The 18,838-nt window shown below is 39.8% G+C and overlaps 1 protein-coding gene across 1 annotated transcript in view; it reads right to left on the bottom strand.

Annotated features, from left to right (window-relative positions):
- CA12 (carbonic anhydrase 12) overlaps positions 1-18,838 on the bottom strand; it is a 462,957-nt gene that overhangs the window by 126,852 nt on the left and 317,267 nt on the right. Inside the window, exon 9 of the mRNA XM_044077750.1 lies at positions 7,105-7,189. Coding sequence (XP_043933685.1) covers positions 7,105-7,189 — 85 coding nt within the window. The remainder of the gene's footprint in view (positions 1-7,104; positions 7,190-18,838) is intronic.

Below are 18,838 nucleotides of genomic sequence, written 5' to 3'. Positions count from 1 at the left end.
TGTGTGTGTGTGTGTGTGTGTGTGTGTGTGTGTGTGTGTGTGTGTGTGTGTGTGTGTGTGTGTGTGTGTGGGTGTGTGTGTGCATGTGTGTGTGTGTGTGTGTGTGTGTGTGTGTGTGTGTGTGTGTGTGTGTGTGTGTGTGTGTGTGTGTGTGTGTGTGTGTGTGTGTGTGTGTGACCCACTTGAGCAGGGACATGAAGCACTGGTTGGATAGAGAGGGTGCTGGAGGTTTTAGCTTGCCCACTAGGCTGAGATCTGGACCTTATAGCTGTGCCAGTGGGGAGACGTATTGGGGACCTGGAGAGCAAGGGAGCAACCAGCCCTGGACTGACTGTGATCTCTGCGTGCTCTTAAGGGAAATTGCACTTTACTGTGTGTATTTGTTATCCTTTCCTCCTATATGAGACGCCCCTCACTGGTGTTAGTGGTGAGGATTGAGGCTCCTTGATTGCTGGGCCAGGGCATGGGCGTCACATATTAATTGTTTGGCAGTGGTGGGATATCCACACCACATATTAATTGGTTGTCAAATTCTAATTGGCTTGTAGTGGTGTGCGTAGAGTGAATTTCTGTAGCTTGTGTACAGCGAGCTTTGAAGGTGTTTTGTACTCTAAATCAGACATGCAGTGAATACTCAGAGTTCAGATCATAATTGTTTTATTTCTTTTGTTAGCTTAGCTAGTCAGGGTGAGCAGGCAGCATGTCAGCAGAGGAGTATGGAAAGCTGACAAGGAGACAGCTGGCGGAGATGTGCCAGGCTAGGGGACTGCTGCATGGAAATCTGACTAAGGCAGACCTGATTGCAGCCTTGGTTATAGCTACATCAGAAAACAGCAACCAGGAGGACAATCAGACTGGCAGTGGAGTTATAATACCCTTGGAGAATGGACAGCTCAACCTTTCTGCAGAGGAATTAAAAATCCATCTGGAGCTAAAGAGACTTGAGTTGGAGGCCAGGCGAGATAGAAACCGAGGAGAAGGAGCAGCAGAGGAGGCATGAGAGGGAAATGTTGACTCTTGAGTCATGGAGGTAATGGGGAAGGGAGTAACTAGACCCCAGAAGCACAAAAGGTCAGTAAATTTCTTCTGCATTTTAAAGAGGGGGATAATTTTGATAGTTTCATTCATATGTTTGAGAGGGTATGTGTGTGTGTGTGTGTGTGTGTGTGTGTGTGTGTGTGTGTGTGTGTGTGTGTGTGTGTGTGTGTGTGTGTGTGTGTGTGTGTGTGTGTGTGTGAGCTACTTGGGCAGGGACATAAAGCACTGGTTGGACAGAGAGGGTGCTGGAGGTTTTAGCTTGCTCACTAGGCTGAGATCTGGACCTTATAGCTGTGCCAGTGGGGAGTCTTATTGTGGACCTGGAAAGCAAGGGAATGACCAGCCCCGGACTGACTGTGATCTCTGTTTGCTCTTAAGGGAAATTGCACTTTACTGTGTGTATTTGTTATCCTTTCCCCCTATATGAGATGCCCCTCACTGGTCTTAGTGGTGAGGATTGAGGCTCCTTGATTGCTGGGCCAGGGCATGGGAGTCACAGGTTGCAATGAATTTAAGAGTAACAAATTGGCCAAATTGCTTTCAGTTACCATCACAAACACTGACCATACACGAAATACATGCATGACTTTGGTGGCTTGACAGGTAGAGGATGTGTGAGAAAGTAACTGCTCATTGCTACAGTGGTATGATGAATACCACTGACATTTCACAGTACTTTGCTCCAGTTGAGATCTTGGTTGTGGCTTTTGCTATCTGAAATCTGCATGCCCTCCCTTTCTGTGTGTGTCTGTCCATGCAATCTGGTATGCTTCTGTACCTTAAAGATATGCAATAGGTGAATTGACATTCGTCCAATTTCCCTGAAGATGAACATGCAATGTGTGTGTGTTTGTTTATGGGAGTGTAAAACATATCCCCATTTGTTTTTATCTGTCCACACACAGCAGTAATGCTGGGCACATAAATAACTCTTCAGAGTAGCAGTAAAAATGCAGTTAACACAAGTAATTATCTTTCAAAAATAATGTATAAAGTCTATCATAGAACATTCAAACCTTTAGGGTTCTAGGGGTCTAGTGACCCCCACACCCTGGATTGTATAAATGGATTTTGTCGTGGACTTAGTGGTGGTCTCTGCCCTCAGCTGCGTCTATTCTCTTCTCTGCAGCATGAACTGGTGTATTTTCTCTGCAGCATAAAGTAAAATGCTGCTTAGGAGGGGTGAATTGATGGGGCAAAACCTAAACTGTAAGAGTCCAGGAAGACCCTAACTTGACACTAGCTGAGTACCCCAGAATGCTAACACCACCCTAGATCAGAGTAATATTATCTGCATATCTAAGGTTGTTAATATCTCTCCAGCAGTTCTGATTTCATCATCTGATTCATATAACCCAGCAATTCACGTTATGTTCAGTACATGAAGTGGTTAAGTAGGGTGACAATGTATAGTCTTGTTGTATTCTTTTCTCAATCTTGAAATATTTTGTTCTAACTGAACTGTAGATTCATTTTCTTTTGCATACAAATTCCTCAGAAGGCAAATGAGAAGACCCAATACCACCATTTCTCTAACCATCTGTCACAATTTATTATAGTCTATTTTACATAGGTTCATAGCAGATTACTAAGCTAGTAACTAGGCTAGTAAGAGCCCTTACAAGCCTAGCCAGTTTTACACAGATTTTACCCAATTTTCTATCCTTAGGGAAATGGGAAATATAACAAGGGTCAGCAAGCGGGGTTTTGACAATTTTTATAGACTGCCTCTATCCATAAGGGACCACAGCAGCAGTGAATTTGTGATTTCTCATCCATTGGTCCAGATTGCACTTGAAAATGGTCACTGAAGGGGTCTGCTTCATGTAAAAAGGAAGCGTATTCCAGAGGAGCAATCTCTGGGACACATAACTGTCTCTCCAGCATGATCTATTTGTGGCAGAGATCAGGTTTAGATCCCAGGATTGGGTAACCCTCATGCAGTTAATTTTGCGAATATGCAACATTTCCATCAGGCCTAGGTCAGAGAGTGCCTTGTAGATCAGGCATAGATCACCTGTATTTTTTCTTATGAGAAACCTCTGAGGACACTCCAGCTGTTGTAAGTTCCTGGTGAGGTCCATGCCAAAAGATGCATTGTACTCGATTACTTGCCTGATGAGGGTCAAGTACAGTGGTACTATGACCTCCTTAGATCTGGACCCCAAGCCCTTAGATATAAGCTGAGTCACATAGAAGGATTTCCTCGCCACTGTAGACACATGGTGATGAAAGTTCAGATTACTATCTATCTGAGTACCCAGATCTCTCACCACTGGGTCTACTGTTAGGGGGTACTATCAGTGTTGTAATTTGCAGTGGTATTCAATTTCCTAAAGGGTAATTTTATGTATTTCTTTGCATTTAGTTTGAGGCCATGGCTCTGACACAAATCATTAGTCTGCATCAGTCCTTTTTGTAGGATATCATCATTTGTGTACTCAGTGATTGCCCCAACCCTCAGTCATCAGCAAACTTGGTCAGTCAAAGGTCATCTACATTTGCCTTGACATCTGAGAAGTATATCCCAAACAGGAGGGGGCCCAGCACTGAGGCATGTAGTACTTCACTGGTGACTGGCCTCTTGCTATATGAGGATTTTACCACTCTAATAACGTGTTCTATCTGTGAGCCATTTGGCTATCCATCTGTTGATGTAAAGGTTTATGCCCAATTTTGTGAGTTTATCTATAATACCCAAGTGGGGTATTGTGTCAAATACCTTGGCAGGTCAAGGTAGGTGGTAAGCACTGTCTTACCCTCATCAATGGCCTTGGTTACCTTCTCAAAGAAGTCCACTAGAGGCTAGTCAGACCTATGGGCTGATAGTTTCCTGGGTCTGTTGATGGTCCCCCCTTGTACAGAGGGCTCACTGTTGCTGTCCTCCACTCTACTGGGACAAAGCCTGTTTTGAGACTGTGATTAAATGGAGACCTGAGCGTGTCTGTTAAGTCATGTTTCAAGCATTTGATAGGCACACTGGGATTCTGTCAGGGTGCATTGATGCAGTATTTCTAGCTTTACAGAGCTCAATGACATCCTGTTCTTTTGTGATAACAGGCAAAGGAATGGTAGGCAATATTTCATGGAGAGTGACCAGAGGTAATGAGGGGGTGAAATCTGAGTTGAATTTATTGGCTAGTAGGTTTGCTATTTCTTCCGGCTGAGTATAGGTAGTGCCAACTACAGCCAACTCAGCACATTGTTGAGTGTTTCCCTTAAGATTTTGGACATAACTAAAAAAATGCTTTGTGGTAATCTTTTGCTTGGGAGGCTATTTTAGTCTCATATTTAGCTTTTGAAGACTTGACTAGTTCTTTGATTTGCCTGTTGAGAATAATGATGGATTTTTTTTCTGTTGTGCACCCCTCCCACTTGCTTTTAGACAGGAATTTCTTCCTTCTCTTGTATAATTTATTTATGTCAGGGGTCCACCAGGGTAACTTGTTTTCTTGCAAGAACTTGGTTTTGTTCAGTCAGGCACCGCCATTTCTATGCAGATGTTTAAGTGGTTGTACAGGGCATTTATGTATACTTCTGCATAGGCTTTCATGTTTTCAGGGTTAGGGGGACCTTTGAAAATAACTATGCTATCATTTAGTAGAAGGTAATTTACCTTGGAAAATTCTTTAGGGTTTTAGGGTTTGATAGGAGTTCTATTGTTACATTTATTTCAAAGGAGACCAATTTATGATCCAATCTTACTAACGAGGACATTACACTGGGGAGGGGGTTGCAATCATCTCCCATGTTTGTGAGTACTATGTCAAGGATATTTGAGTCCAGAGTGGTAGTGCAGACTAGCTGTTCCAGAGCATTTCCACTGACAAAGTCCAGGAATCTCTGAGCCTGTGTATTAGTGGTCATGTATGTTTCCCCGTTTATGGAGGGGTAGTTAAAATCACCCATGAGTAGAGTGCTGGGCTGAATAGCAAATGATTCTAGTAACTTCAGGTATGTGGAGTGGTTTTCATGGTTCATGGTTGGGGACCTGTAACTAGGGATGATATGGTGGGGAATTTTTTCTATGGTCAGCTGGACATGGAGTAGCTGAAGCAAGTCATCCTGCTTGATCAATTTTGTGGTTTTTTATGTAAATAGAAACACCTCCTCCTTTCTTTTTTTTTTTTTTCAGAAGGTGGTCTGAATGCATCATAGGCATTGTAGCCTTGCACTGCCGGTGTGCTTTCTGCAGCCTTGAACCACATCTCTCTAACTGCACAGAAGCCAGTATTCTCCAGCATGAGGAGAGCTTACAGGGAGTGCAGTTTCTTGTTAAGACACCTAGCATTGAGCAGTAGTACCTTCAGTTTGGTATTAGAAGTATTTGCTATGTTGGTAGGACTATTGGTTTGGCACTGCCTAAAAAAGGCACTATGGAAGTGGCTAATGCTTTGGCCATTATTTGAAAGTCTAGTGGTGGCAGGTGCAGACCATCTCTGGCAAAGCAGCATGGTCTGTCAATCATGCTGTCCCAGGCTGACAAATACTAAATGCCCTTGGAGTGGCACCAGTAGCTAAGCCAATTATTTAAGTCAATCATTTTCTGCTTGTATTGTGATATCATTCTTGCTGAGGGTAGAATGCTGCTCAGTGCAAGGCTTGCCTGCAACATATATTCAGAAAAGATCCATCATGTCTATCTTTATATAGTCCAGGGAGTTAAATCTCAGGTCATTCACATCCACGTGGAATATAGCTTAACCACAACAGAAAATCTGGAAATTATCAAATGTAAAATGCCCAGTTCTGTCCATTTTAGTTCAGTCATTCTCAAGATGTCAGTTTTTTTTTAAGCATCTCATCCCATATTTACTTTATTTACTTTGGTTCATAGCTCTTAGATTCCACAGTCCAGTAGTGTATAGTTCTTAGCAGCATCAGACTTTCCTTTCATCTTGAAACACCTCAGTAGATGGACATTCTTCTGGCTTTAATCCATCTGTGTTATAACCTCTAGTGCCATTCATACTTGCCCTATGCTCTTCCCCTGTAGTATGCTGGATACCTTTAGACCTGAGGATCTCATCTTCTGGTGTCATTTCAATATATTTCCATATATTTGTCCATAGGGTTTTCCAGGCAATATACTGGAGTGGCTTTGAACTGCCTTCTCCAGTGCTGCTGGATACTACAGTTGCTACCTTTTTAAGCATTTTAAAACACTTTCCTTGTTCTTTACATCAGTACCATTGTACAACCTTTTCAAGAAATGTCCTTAAGGGCAGTCTTATATCCAATATATCTAAAGTAAATGTAAAAAAATTCATGAAAGTCTTGTTGTCGTAAAACGAGGTAAATGTAGTGTTATTCTTATCTTTCCTTCTCATCAAACACGTGGACACATAGCAATCTGTATGTTTGAAGACTTCTCAAATATTCTGTTCAGTCATGAATAAATACAATTTTTGGATATATAATTGGTAATTATCAAACCTATTACCCTCAAGATAGACTTTTCCTGGCAGCTGTTGTTATACTGTTTCTCAAACAAAAGGTGAAACAATTTAGTTGCAATGACTACTTATACAATGTAATATTTGATAAAAGATGACCTAGATAAAAACTGGCAAAGTAGTCAGTCGGATTCATTTGCATTTATTTATGTACTGTGCAATACATGTGGGATATCAGACCATACAATGTATGGTCTTGAAACTCTGGCAAAGACTAACGTTATCAGATGTTTTAAAGTTATATACATACTACACCTTGAAACCCAACCAAAACAATAGATTAATTTCAAAAAACAAGTACATGTGGATCTTACACCTGCCTAACAAACATTTGTCAATAAAAACATTTAAATAACCATTTCATCAGTCACGTCTGGACAGAATAGTTTTATGTCATGTGCAACACAGACCATTGTATTTTATTTGCTAAAGAAAAAAGCATGCATTTTTGGGGAACACATGAGCGCTCTCCAATTAAATGACTTGCTCAGAGACTGGAAGTGGAAACTGAAGGACAACAGAACATAACAGCTTAGAGCCTTAATTTTCTGAACTGAACTACTCAACATGACAGAATATAAAAATCTTTAGTCTTTAGTAATGGGCTTACCTTCTTTTTCTAATAATATAGATGATTATTGCCACAATGACAAAGATCCCCAAGATAAAGGCTATGGCAATTGGAAATGTAAAATCTGCAGAAAAAAAATGGAACAGGTGAATTAAGATAAGCTCCAAAAACAGGAAATAAAACACTAAGTCTATAAAAGAGGGAAAAAAATCAGCACATCATAATCTGTTATTCCACAACTCTCAAGTGAATGGCTTTACAAAAACAAAGTTTTTTTTTTGAAGAAATAGTTATGTAGCTAAAACTTTATATTTATATATATTTCATGAATCATTTGTTAATTGGGCAAATCAGTTGTTGTATGGGCCTTTTTTCATAACTTAATCACAAAAACAAGGGCCAAGATCTCCCTCTCTCTCTCTCTCTCTCTCTCTCTATATATATATATATATATATATATAATTTCAAATTTCATATGATCTTAGATCATATGTTTGAAATTTCAGAACTTTGAAATCCTGATCGGAGATTGGCATACAGCGTGGACCGTGAGATTTCCCTTGTTCTCACTGTAGTGCGATCTCAGAGGTGGTATATTTAAGTTGCTGAGGGTTTGCAAGGGGGCCTGATCCCCTGCATACACATGTTTTAGTGTGTTGGGTGGTGTTTTGGGGGAGGAATTTACAATTTCGAGATTCCAAGATCTCGAGATTCTGAACTTGATATTCTGAAACTCGAGATTTTGGGATTTTGAAATTTCGTAGTGAACCCATATATATATATATATATATATATATATATATATATATATATATATATATATATGTGTGTGTGTGTGTATATGTATCCCTATCAGTTGATCGACTTTTCAGAAACTCAAACTTCATAAGGTCGAGACCATAAGATCAGTATTTGAGAACTCAAAGCTTTTGAAAGGAGATCATGGTACAGCAAGGATCTGGAAATTTACCATTTTCTTCACTGTAGTGCAATCTCGGAGTTGGTATATATCATTTTCAATATTGTGAGGGGTGCAGGAGGGTTTGCCCCCTGCATAAATGTAAAAAAAAGTAGATTTTTGTGTTTCTTTTGTTTTTTGTTTTGATATTAGAGTTTTCGGAAATTCGATGATATGGTTTAATCTGTATGAATTTCGAGTTTCTGGTAACTCAGTCATCTGACATAGAATATATATATATATATATATATATATATATATATATATATATATATATATATATATATATATTTACTCACATAAACATACGCATGTACACATATATATGGAGGGACTGAATTTAGTAGAGTCCACAGACAGTCGACATCTGTCAACGCAGTAGCACGTCATCATTGTGAATGCCAACATTTGGGTTTTTTGATTAAATTCAGTCTTTCTCTCTATATATATATATATATATATATATATATATATATATATATGTTTACTATCATTATGTCGAAAATTAAAATATATTGTGCACTTATCAGCAAAGTGTTTAGCCGAATGTAGACAATTCCAAACCTTCCTAAAGTCGAAAACCAGCTGTTAATGTCGAAAATGTTGCTTGTGACATTTTCGACACTTAACAGCAATCCCACCCTTCCCTTAACTCCCTAACTAACTAGCCTAAACTCACGTTTATGCAGGGGGGCAAGCCCTACACCCCCCCTAACTTAATATTCCAACTCTGAGATCGCACTACAGTGAGGAAAGGGATGTATTTCCCTAACCGCACTGTACCACGATCCCCTTACATGAGCGAACATTATAATTGCGAATGCACAGTCCATTCGCAATAATAATGTTCGCTCACATCACCTGCCAAAATATGAAGTATTCGAACTTCCGTTGTTCGAATACTTCATAGCCATGCAATTGCACGGCAAAATTGTCATAGTAAACCATATATATATATATATATATATATATATATATATATATATATATATATATATATATATATATATATATATATAGATATATATATATATATATAGATATATATATATTTATAAATAGAGAGAGTCTGCATATGTTGACACACTACTTCACATGCACCAAACAGCAGCCTTGGTGCCAGCAAAATTAAAGGTAAAAAATAAACATTAAAACATTCTTTTTGCAGGAGAGCAAGCCATAAACCCCCCTGCTAATTATGTATACTACCTCTGAGATTGCACAATTTCAAAGAAATGGCATATTTCCCCTCCCCAAGAATTGTACGATCTCATACAACTGTCAACCGTCTGTGTAGTCAACCAAATTTGTTGATTAAACAGATGTAGACCATATGTGGAATCAACTAAATTAATTTACACATATATATAAAAAAAATATAAATTAAGTCATATTTTTTGCACGGGTCAAGCCCTGCACCCCCCACACCCACTGCTAATTATATATACCAACTTCAAGATCACTCAACAGTTGAGAAAGGGCAAATTCCCCAATTCCCTACTATCCACCATCTTCCACAAATGTAAATGACAGAAATTATCAAATGAGTTTCTATCACTTCTACTGGTTGAAAAAAAATCATTCGGTATAACAAATGTTTGATCATGATCATATGGAGTACTTCCATATATATATGTATATATATATAGGTTCATAGGTTCATAGGTAGGTGCTAGGCTATCGGCCCAAGGGCCTAAGTAAGCCTAGCCAACAAGGTTCCCTGGCTTATGCCACCCAAGAAAGTTATTTTCCTATGCCCCTGTCAAGCAGAGCCACAGAAGTGATCCCTGGAGTGTATTTCCTATTTCCCATCCACTCATCAAGATTTTTGTTGAAGAATGCTAATGAGGAACTTTGCTTGACATAGATGTGTAGCTTATTCCAGAGTATGGGAAGTCTCTGTGACAGCATGTCCTGTTGATTGCAATGACAAGGTTTAGGTCCCTAGAGCATGTAGCTCAGAGGGAATGGGATTTCTTTAGGTGTAGCATGTCCAGTAGCTCTGTGTTTGACATAGCTCTATATGTTAGGCAGAGATCATCTCAGAGTAGGTGATATGCTACGGAGTAAAGCTGGAGTTTTTGAGACAGTCAGTGTAGAGCATCTGTTTAAGGCCAGTAATCCTCTTTGTGAGGTACTTCTGTGGCCTTTCCAGCTGCTGCAGATGTCTTGTGGGGTACATTCCAAAAGGTGCGTTATACTTCATAATGGGTCTAATGAATGTCGAGTTGAGGTGAACAATAACCTCTTTTTTCCTGGATGAGAACCCTCTTGTGATGAGGTGTGCCACATAGAAGGATTTCCTGACTACTGTGGGGATGTGATTATCAAAGGAGAGACTACTGTCCACCTGGGTCCCAAGGTCTCTTATCACACATTCAGCATTAAGCAGACTGCCGCCTATGTGGTAGTTCATGAGTACAGAGTTTTTACCAAAGGGGATGACAATGCACTTTTTGGCATTGAGCTTGAGGCCATGACTCTGACACCAGGCATCTGTCTAAGTGAGGCCCATCTATAGGATATCCATATCAGTTGGGGACTCAACTATGGCTCCTAGTTTGCAGTCATCTGTGAACTTTGTTAGCCAAAGGCCTTCTGTGTTAGCCTGTCCTTCAGAGAAGTAGATACCAAACAGGAGAGGTCCCAGGACTGAACCCTGTGGTACTCCACTTATCACTGGTTTGAAGTCAGATTTGGAGTCTGCAACTTTTACAGTGTGGGTTCTGTCAGTGAGTCAGTTGACAACCCATCTTGTGACGTAGGGATTTATACCTAGTTTAGTGGGTTTAGCTATACTTCCAGAATGGGGGATGGTGTCAAAAGCCTTGGTGAGGTCAAGATAGGCTGTGTGAACCACCTTACCCTCGTCTATGGCTTTGGTGACTGCCTCAAAGAAGTAGATCAGGTTCAGAAGGAATGATCTGCATTTTCACAAACCCGAACTGGGTGGGGGTCCAGAGTTTGGAGGTTACCAATGTCTTTGTTTATGAGTTCCATGGCCTTACAGACCAAGCTTGTCAGGCTAATAGGGCAATAGTTCCCAAGATCAGTGGTGGTTCCCCCTTTGTGGAGTGAGATAACTGTTGCTGTGTGCCATTCAGTGGGCATAAAGCCTGAAATGAGGCTATGATTGAACATGGTGCTTAAGTGGGGAGCCAGTTCATTCTGAAGTTCGTGTAAAACGCAGTCTGGGATGTTGTCCAGTCCCATGGATGCTGTGTTTTTGGCTTTACAGAGTGCAGCTTTTACCTGCGTATTTGTGGTTACAGGGACTCTGCATTCTTCCTGTATAGATATGGGCCTTTTAGGGGGTGAGAGCAGGGTAAAGTTAGCACTGAACCTATCTGCCGGGATGTTGGCAATATCAGTTGGTTCTGTAATTTTCGTGCTGTTGTGCTGTAACTCAGAGCAAATCTGGGTGTTGTCATTGAGAGTCTTGACATGCTATAGAATGTTTTGTGGTTGTCCCCAGAATCAGTGGTGATTTTCTTTTCGTAGCCAGCTTTGGAGAATCTTGTAAAGGATATTGGCTTTTTACTGAGGCCAACCTGGGAGCTCCTCCACTCATGGGATTTTACTAACTTTTGCAACAGTTTCTTCCTTCTGTTGTAGAGTTTGTTTATGGCAGGGGATCACCAAATTGACTTCCTTTTTTTGGAGGATAGCATCTTGGTTCTGTTTGGGATAACATGAACCATGCACTCATGTAAGTGCTTATAGAGTGCATTTGTGTAGGATTCAGCAGTTGTAACTGTATTGTCCACCTGCATGGGTGTCATGAAGTTCACCACTTCTGTCTTAAGAAGCATGAAGTTGACTTTGGAGGAATGTTTTACCGTGGTTTCCTTAATGGGGGGTGGGGCAGGATGTGGATATCTAGGGTGATTAGCTTATGGTCGGATCAACGAGGAGTTGACTTCAGGTGTGGAACACCGGTCACTCATGTTGGTAATGACTAGGTTTAGGATATTGTTGCCCCTGGTGGGGGTGTGGATAAGTTGATCCAGGGCATTGGAATTTATGAATTCCAGAAAGCGTTGAGCGAAGGAGTTGGTACATGAGTAGTTTTCCCAGTTATTTGTGGGGAAGTTGAAATCACCCACTATTAGGGTGTTTGGTTGAACCCTAATATTTTCCGGTATATCAAGAAAAGAGGAGTGTGAGTCCTGGGGCATGGTGGGGGATCTGTAGCAAGCTACAGTTTGGATTGCAGTTTTGCCCAGAGTTAGTTGCACTTGGATAACCTAAGATGCATTATGCTGAGCAACTAGCCTGGAGGTGTGGATATCCTTAATGAATATGGACACACCTCTACCTTTGGTGTTCCAGTCCAGGTTAGGTGGGCAAAAAGTGTGGTATGAGTTATAGCCTGGTAATGGGGGGGGCTGCTCTCTGGAGCCTTGAACCAGGTCTCAGACACTGCACAGATATCGATGTTCTCCATTTTAAGGAGTACCTCGAGGGAGTGCATTTTGAGATTTAGACTTCTAGCATTGAGTAGCATTACCCTCAGTTTTTGCTTGTCTGTTTCTGTTACAATGTTGAATTTGTCATTTGAACCTTGCCTAAAAAAAGCACTATAGGGGTGGCAAGAGCCTTAGCCAATATCCAGAATCCCAGGGGTGACAGGTGCAGGCCACCTCTGGCAAAGCATCATGGTCTGTCGACCATCTCGTCCCAGGCAGACAGATACTGGATCCCCTTAGAATAACACCAGAAGCTTAGCCAATTGTTGAAGTCAATCAATTTGTCCTTGTACTACGGTATCATTCTGGGTGATGGCAGGATGCTACTCAGGGCTAGGGTCATACCTGCCTTGGCTACAAGATCGGAGAGCTCTTCCATGTCTTTTTTCATGTAGTCCAGGGAGGTATGTCTCAGGTCATTCACACCAACATGGACAATGACAAGAGTCATATTTGTACTTGTTGTTGAGTGACCTGAGTGTATGGGTTATGTGGTGGATCCTGGCACCCGACAGGCAGCTGACAGTAACATTCTCCTTGTTTATCCTGGTGAGTGGGACATCAGTGTGCCCGACTATAGATTCACTCATGATTAGTGTGTTGGGTACGTTGTTTTGCCTTATGGGCTGTGGTTAAGTGGCATACTGAGTCTGTAGGCTATGCGTCATTTATGTTGTGTTGGGGGTGGAGGTTGCTTGCGTTTCTCCTTTGGAGGTCTCTGTTGCTTGAGCAGATTATTATTGAGAGCCTCCGTGAATGTTTTTGTGTTTTGTATGTGTGGATTTTTTTGGTGTAGGTTTAGTGGGACTATGTGATGAGTGTGGTGTGGTGCAAGTGTTTACCTTCTCCTCTTGACTGTCAAGTTCAGTCTTGGTTGGAGAGAGCTTTACCTCCAGTTTGGCTATAAGTGCATCTCTCACAGGTTGCAGTGTTGGGTGGTAGGAGGAGAGGGTTGTCTGTGTGTATATATATATATATATATATATATATATATATATATATATATATATATATAGACACATACACACACACACAGAAACAGAGACACATACACACACAGAGACACACACACACACACACACACACATATATATATATATATATATATATATATATATATATATATATATATATGTAGGTTTACTATCATAATTTCGAAAATAAAAAAAAAAGTGTACTTATTAGCGCTAATGTCGGAAAACAGCTGTTAATGTCAACTTAACAGCAATCCCACCCTTCCCTTAAATCCCTAACTAGCTAGCCTAAAATCACATTTATGCAGGGGAGCAAGCCCTCCTGCACCCCCCAACTTAATATTCCAACTCCGAGATCACACTACAGTGAGGAAAGGGATGTATTTCCCTAACTGCACTGTACCGCGATCCCTTTACATGAGCGAACATTATAATTGCGAATACACAGTCCATTCGCAATTATACTGTTTGCTCATGTAACCTGCCAAAATATGAAGTATTCGAACATCTGTTGTTCGAATACTTCATAGCCATGCAATTGCACAGCGAAATTTTAATGGTAAACTATATATATATATATATATATATATATATATATATATATTTATCATTACACCTATGTAGACCTATATATCTCTATATATATATCTCGAGAGAGAGAGAGACAGAAAGAGAGATAGATGAATATACACATATTTATAGATGCAAAGAATAATGTCAAGAAGACAGAATTTCATCATTGTTGCATGAGTTCAAAGCCCAGTAATATGAAGAGTGAAATACCATGCTTGACTGTTCTGGGTATTATAGTACAATGAAGTAATATTGGCAAAAGAACCACTATATGTAGAATGTGTATGTAGTTAGCATAACCATGTGGTTCTCTGATGGGAATATGCTATACAAACATTCTTGATTGTTTAGTGTATTGCACTGGACTTGCTGAGTGTCCTTTTACATTTGTGTGCAGTCAGGTGTGTTTTCATTAGAGTAGCACGTATTATGTGTGCAGAGAGTGTCTTGTAATAGTATTTTTTCCAAGGTGTTCCATTTTTGTCCATAACAACTTCCTGCATGCATGCCTCCCTTTGTTTCCTGACATCTGTGCTTTACTGTGGGTTTTCAATTTAAAGGTGCTCTGCTGTGCATGTTTGTTAAGTAGACTTTGATGTGCTTTGTTATAGTGGATGGTGATGAGGGAATATCTGGGAGCACAACATCCCCTGGTAATGTGTGTAAACTTTACACTATAGTCTGCTCGCATAGAGGCAAGGATATGCTTCACATTGATGATTATATGTATCATTTGGAGTGGGAAAGCAAGGGCAAGGGATACCGGTGTTTAAAATTTAAGATGGTGACAAGATGAAAGGGACATGCCGTTACATTATTTCTGTCTAAGTGTGAACAACTGGTTACAGCATCTGCCCATGACCATTTACCTGGGGTCAGTGATGTGGAGTGGTACAGTATTCCAGAGGAGATGCAAAAACATCACGCATCTTCCCATCTGAGGTTGTGAGTAATGTGCTGGAATGTATATCTGAAGAGGTAACAGCAAATATGCCATCAAGGAAATCACTCTTTCAGATAGAAATCATATTCCCCACAATGCTATTCAGTCAGAAAGATGTTCCCCATTATGCACACGGCACCTTACACTAGTGAAATGGCCTTTATAGATTGAAGCTTAAATATGTCATTGGACTGTTGATGATCAGGCTGGGTCTAATATGCTTCTTTTGTCCTCAGCTGAAAATATTTGGGATCTTTCTATGTGCGATTTATGGATGGTAGATGGAACATATGTGGAGCAGGATCACACTCCGTAACATTTACTTTTCATAAAAAAGCTTTGTCACTGTAGAGGGGAAAACTAAAAGTTTTTCTGTTGTGGTAGTGCATATAACTTCTAAGCCTCACAGATCATATAATAATTTTTATAAAACTTGAAAACAAAAGATCCAAAGGAACACAGAGTAAATCCAATATACCAAGAACAGCAGAACCCAGTGGCACAATAATAATCCAAGAGACGTCAATAAAATCCAAAAACGTTTAATGTAAGCGCTTTCGTTGCACATTACGAAACAGCTTACAATAAATGTTTTTGGATTTTATTGACATCACTTGGATTATTATTGTTGTCTTCTGCCACTGGGTTCTGCTATTTTTATAAAACTGTTCACAGATGTTTTCCAAGTTACACTTTGCAGTAACATTTTCATTCATGGTTTGTGATTTTGAAGCTGCGTCTATTAAGAGTTTACAGAGCAAGTCTCTGTTAACAACTTTAACCAGGTGATTCACCATTTAACACAGAATATATGAAGGTGTGTTCAAGCTTTGGGCTTGGGTAAGGTGTATGGAAGTGAAGATAAATTCAGGAGTATGGTCAAACAAATAATACCCATAGCATTTTTACCTACAATGAGCACACCAGATGAATTTCTGCTATTGGCACCATGATTTCCTAGCTTTGCAGGTGAGCTAATACTGTACTTTGAACAATCTTATGTATTCAGGAGTTTGCTATCCATTTCTCCAGTCTAGCATGGCCACCACTTATTTTTCCACTCTTGGTTTCACCTGTTTGTGATGTGCACACATTAATTCTTCCACACACTCTGAATTTGGTGGAAGGCTGGCATAAGAGTATAAAGTGTCTGCCGGGCCATTGTAGAGCAGATTTGGGTGCTGTGAAGTGTTTCATGACCCTGTCTTCTGGTGAGAGTTTTACCCTTATGAGGACAGGATTTGATGTTATGGATTGGGCTCTGTACCATCTTTCTCACAACAGGTCTACTTTGCTGTTCTGAAATAAATCCATCTTTTGTCACTACATACAGTATATTTACAACACTGGAGAATTTGCATTTCTACTTTTTTTCAGTGTTTTGGGAGTGAATGAAGCATGTTTAACATTTTTCAATGTTCTGTGCCATAACTGAAGTGTTACTTTATATGTTATGTGCCATCAATGTGTTCTCCTTTATTCTTAGATTGCAAAGTCATATATACATATGTGTGTGTGTGTGTGTGTGTGTGTGTGTGTGTGTGTGTGTGTGTGTGTGTGTGTGTGTGTGTGTGTGTGTATGTGTGTGTGTGTGTGTGTGTGTGTATCTCTCTCTCTATATATATATATATATGTATGTATGTATATATATATATATATATATATATATATATATATATATAGATTCACTTTATAACCTCGAAATGCTGAAATATCAAATTTCAGTATCTCGAGACTATAAAACCGAATCCACAAAACACCGACAAAAAAAAACGCAAAACCACATAACCGAAAACACCGCACACACTACACTAAACATACAACACAACACCCACATCACAACATAAACAAAAAAAAACACACATACACAACTCACCCACACATAACCCCCCATGTGGGGGGCTGCACCCCCCACACACACCCCCTACTTATATATACTAACTCCAAGATCGCACAAACACAACACAAAAGCTCACTCACACACGCACATTCTCCAATCCCTCACACACACTCTATCTCCCACTCAAAACCCTTACAAAACACTCACTTACCTGACATAACACCTACATCCACACACGGCATCGCGCACCACCAAAACATAAACCCGGACATTACGTAGTGCAACTTCATAACTGCAAATTCGACATATATTTCAGATATATGAAATTTGCGATTATGAATGTTCGCTATTTCTAACATTCGACTTTATAGCCTTGAGATACTGAAATTCGACATTTCAGTATTTCGATGTTATAAAGTGAACCCATATATATATATATATATATATATATATATATATATATATATATATATATATATATATATATATATCCACACATATATATGGGTGACAACATATGCAGATGGTCGACAGCTATGTAAGATTTGAGAGTCCCTGGCGATGGGGGATATGACCTAGCCCAAGGGATTGTGCAATCTCTGAGTAAGTATATATAATTAGCAAGAGGGTAGGGGGTGCAGTGGACCCCCCCCCCCCCCATAAAAAACACTTTTCTTTTTCTTGCATGTTCTGAATATTAGCCTTGGGGCATGTACTCTACTGTGTTGATGTATTTTTGTTGACTTAAGTCTGTTAACGTAAAGCATGTTGATATTTCCATGGATCGACTATTAGTAGTAGACCTATACATACATATATAATATACATATATATATATATATATATATATATATATATATATATATATATATATATATATATCCCAGTAGATAAATATGTGGATACAGATGTAAATATAGATATAGATATAGACAGATGATGTTTGTTTTCCTGATCACTCTTTTTCTAATAGGAGAAAAACTGGCTTGGATTATTGAAAATCAGCTGATCACACATTTTTTTTTGTTTTGTTTTGTTATGTATAAGATTATGCTACAGCGGAGATCAGTTAAATTTGCTTTCCCACTGTAGTGCAGTTTTGTAGTTGGCATATATAAAATAAGCAGGGGGTGGGGGGTGGCACAGCCCCACACATAAGGGGGGCTTGCCCCCCCCACCCAGAAAAAATGTTTAAATTATTTTTGTTTCATTTTCGATAGGTCAGTGATCAGACATTTGTGCTGAGTCACCTTCCAGAAACTGATAGAGTTTCTCAGGCATCTTGTAATTTTCTCATTGCAACTGCTCTTTTAGCTTCTCTTTTAGCTCACCAGTATTCCTTCTGAGTCAAGTGTAATGTTTCTAACTCCCACTTCTTCATGCACACCTTCTTTCTTCTGATAACTTCCGTATTCCATTACCAGGTTTCCTTTTGAGATGCTGCTATAACTCTTCACCTTTCCCAGTTTATTCCTTTTAAGCTTTCCCTATTTATTCCTCTTCTTCCTGCCATGCTAGAGCAATGGGTATTTCCCTGAACTCCTCCGCTTCCCCTCCTGTACACTTCCAGTCTTCATCTCATCTCTGTTGAACATAGAGTCTTCTCTGACCACTGCATGATGCCACGTGTGGCCACCAGTGGTTCATGCTGGCAGCCAACCATTTCATTAGGAATGACTACAAATGTTGATTTGAACACAGTGCTCTTTCCTTACCAGGGAGAAGTATACCTGAGTTCCTGAGTTGCATCTTGACCTCTCTTGTACGCAATCTTGTGACTCTCTCTTTGTGAATAATATACTGGCTGCCTTTAAGCCATTTGCCAGAGAAAAGTCTAGAATAATCTCTCCTTTATTTTTTCTTTTGCCCCAGCCATGTGGATCTAGTCAGCCCTCATAACCTGTTCTCTCTGTCTCTCCCTATATGAGCATCCGGGTCCTTCATTATAAAGAGAATTAATTTTTGTCCCACGTTATCAAGGAGGTCCTACAACTGCTGCTGAATGCCCTCTTTTCT

This window comes from Protopterus annectens, chromosome 7.part0 (assembly GCF_019279795.1).
Source record: "Protopterus annectens isolate FY-2018-M chromosome 7.part0, PAN1.0, whole genome shotgun sequence".
NCBI classification, from domain to species: domain Eukaryota; kingdom Metazoa; phylum Chordata; order Ceratodontiformes; family Protopteridae; genus Protopterus; species Protopterus annectens.
This window is presented reverse-complemented; position numbering and strand designations above follow the sequence as displayed.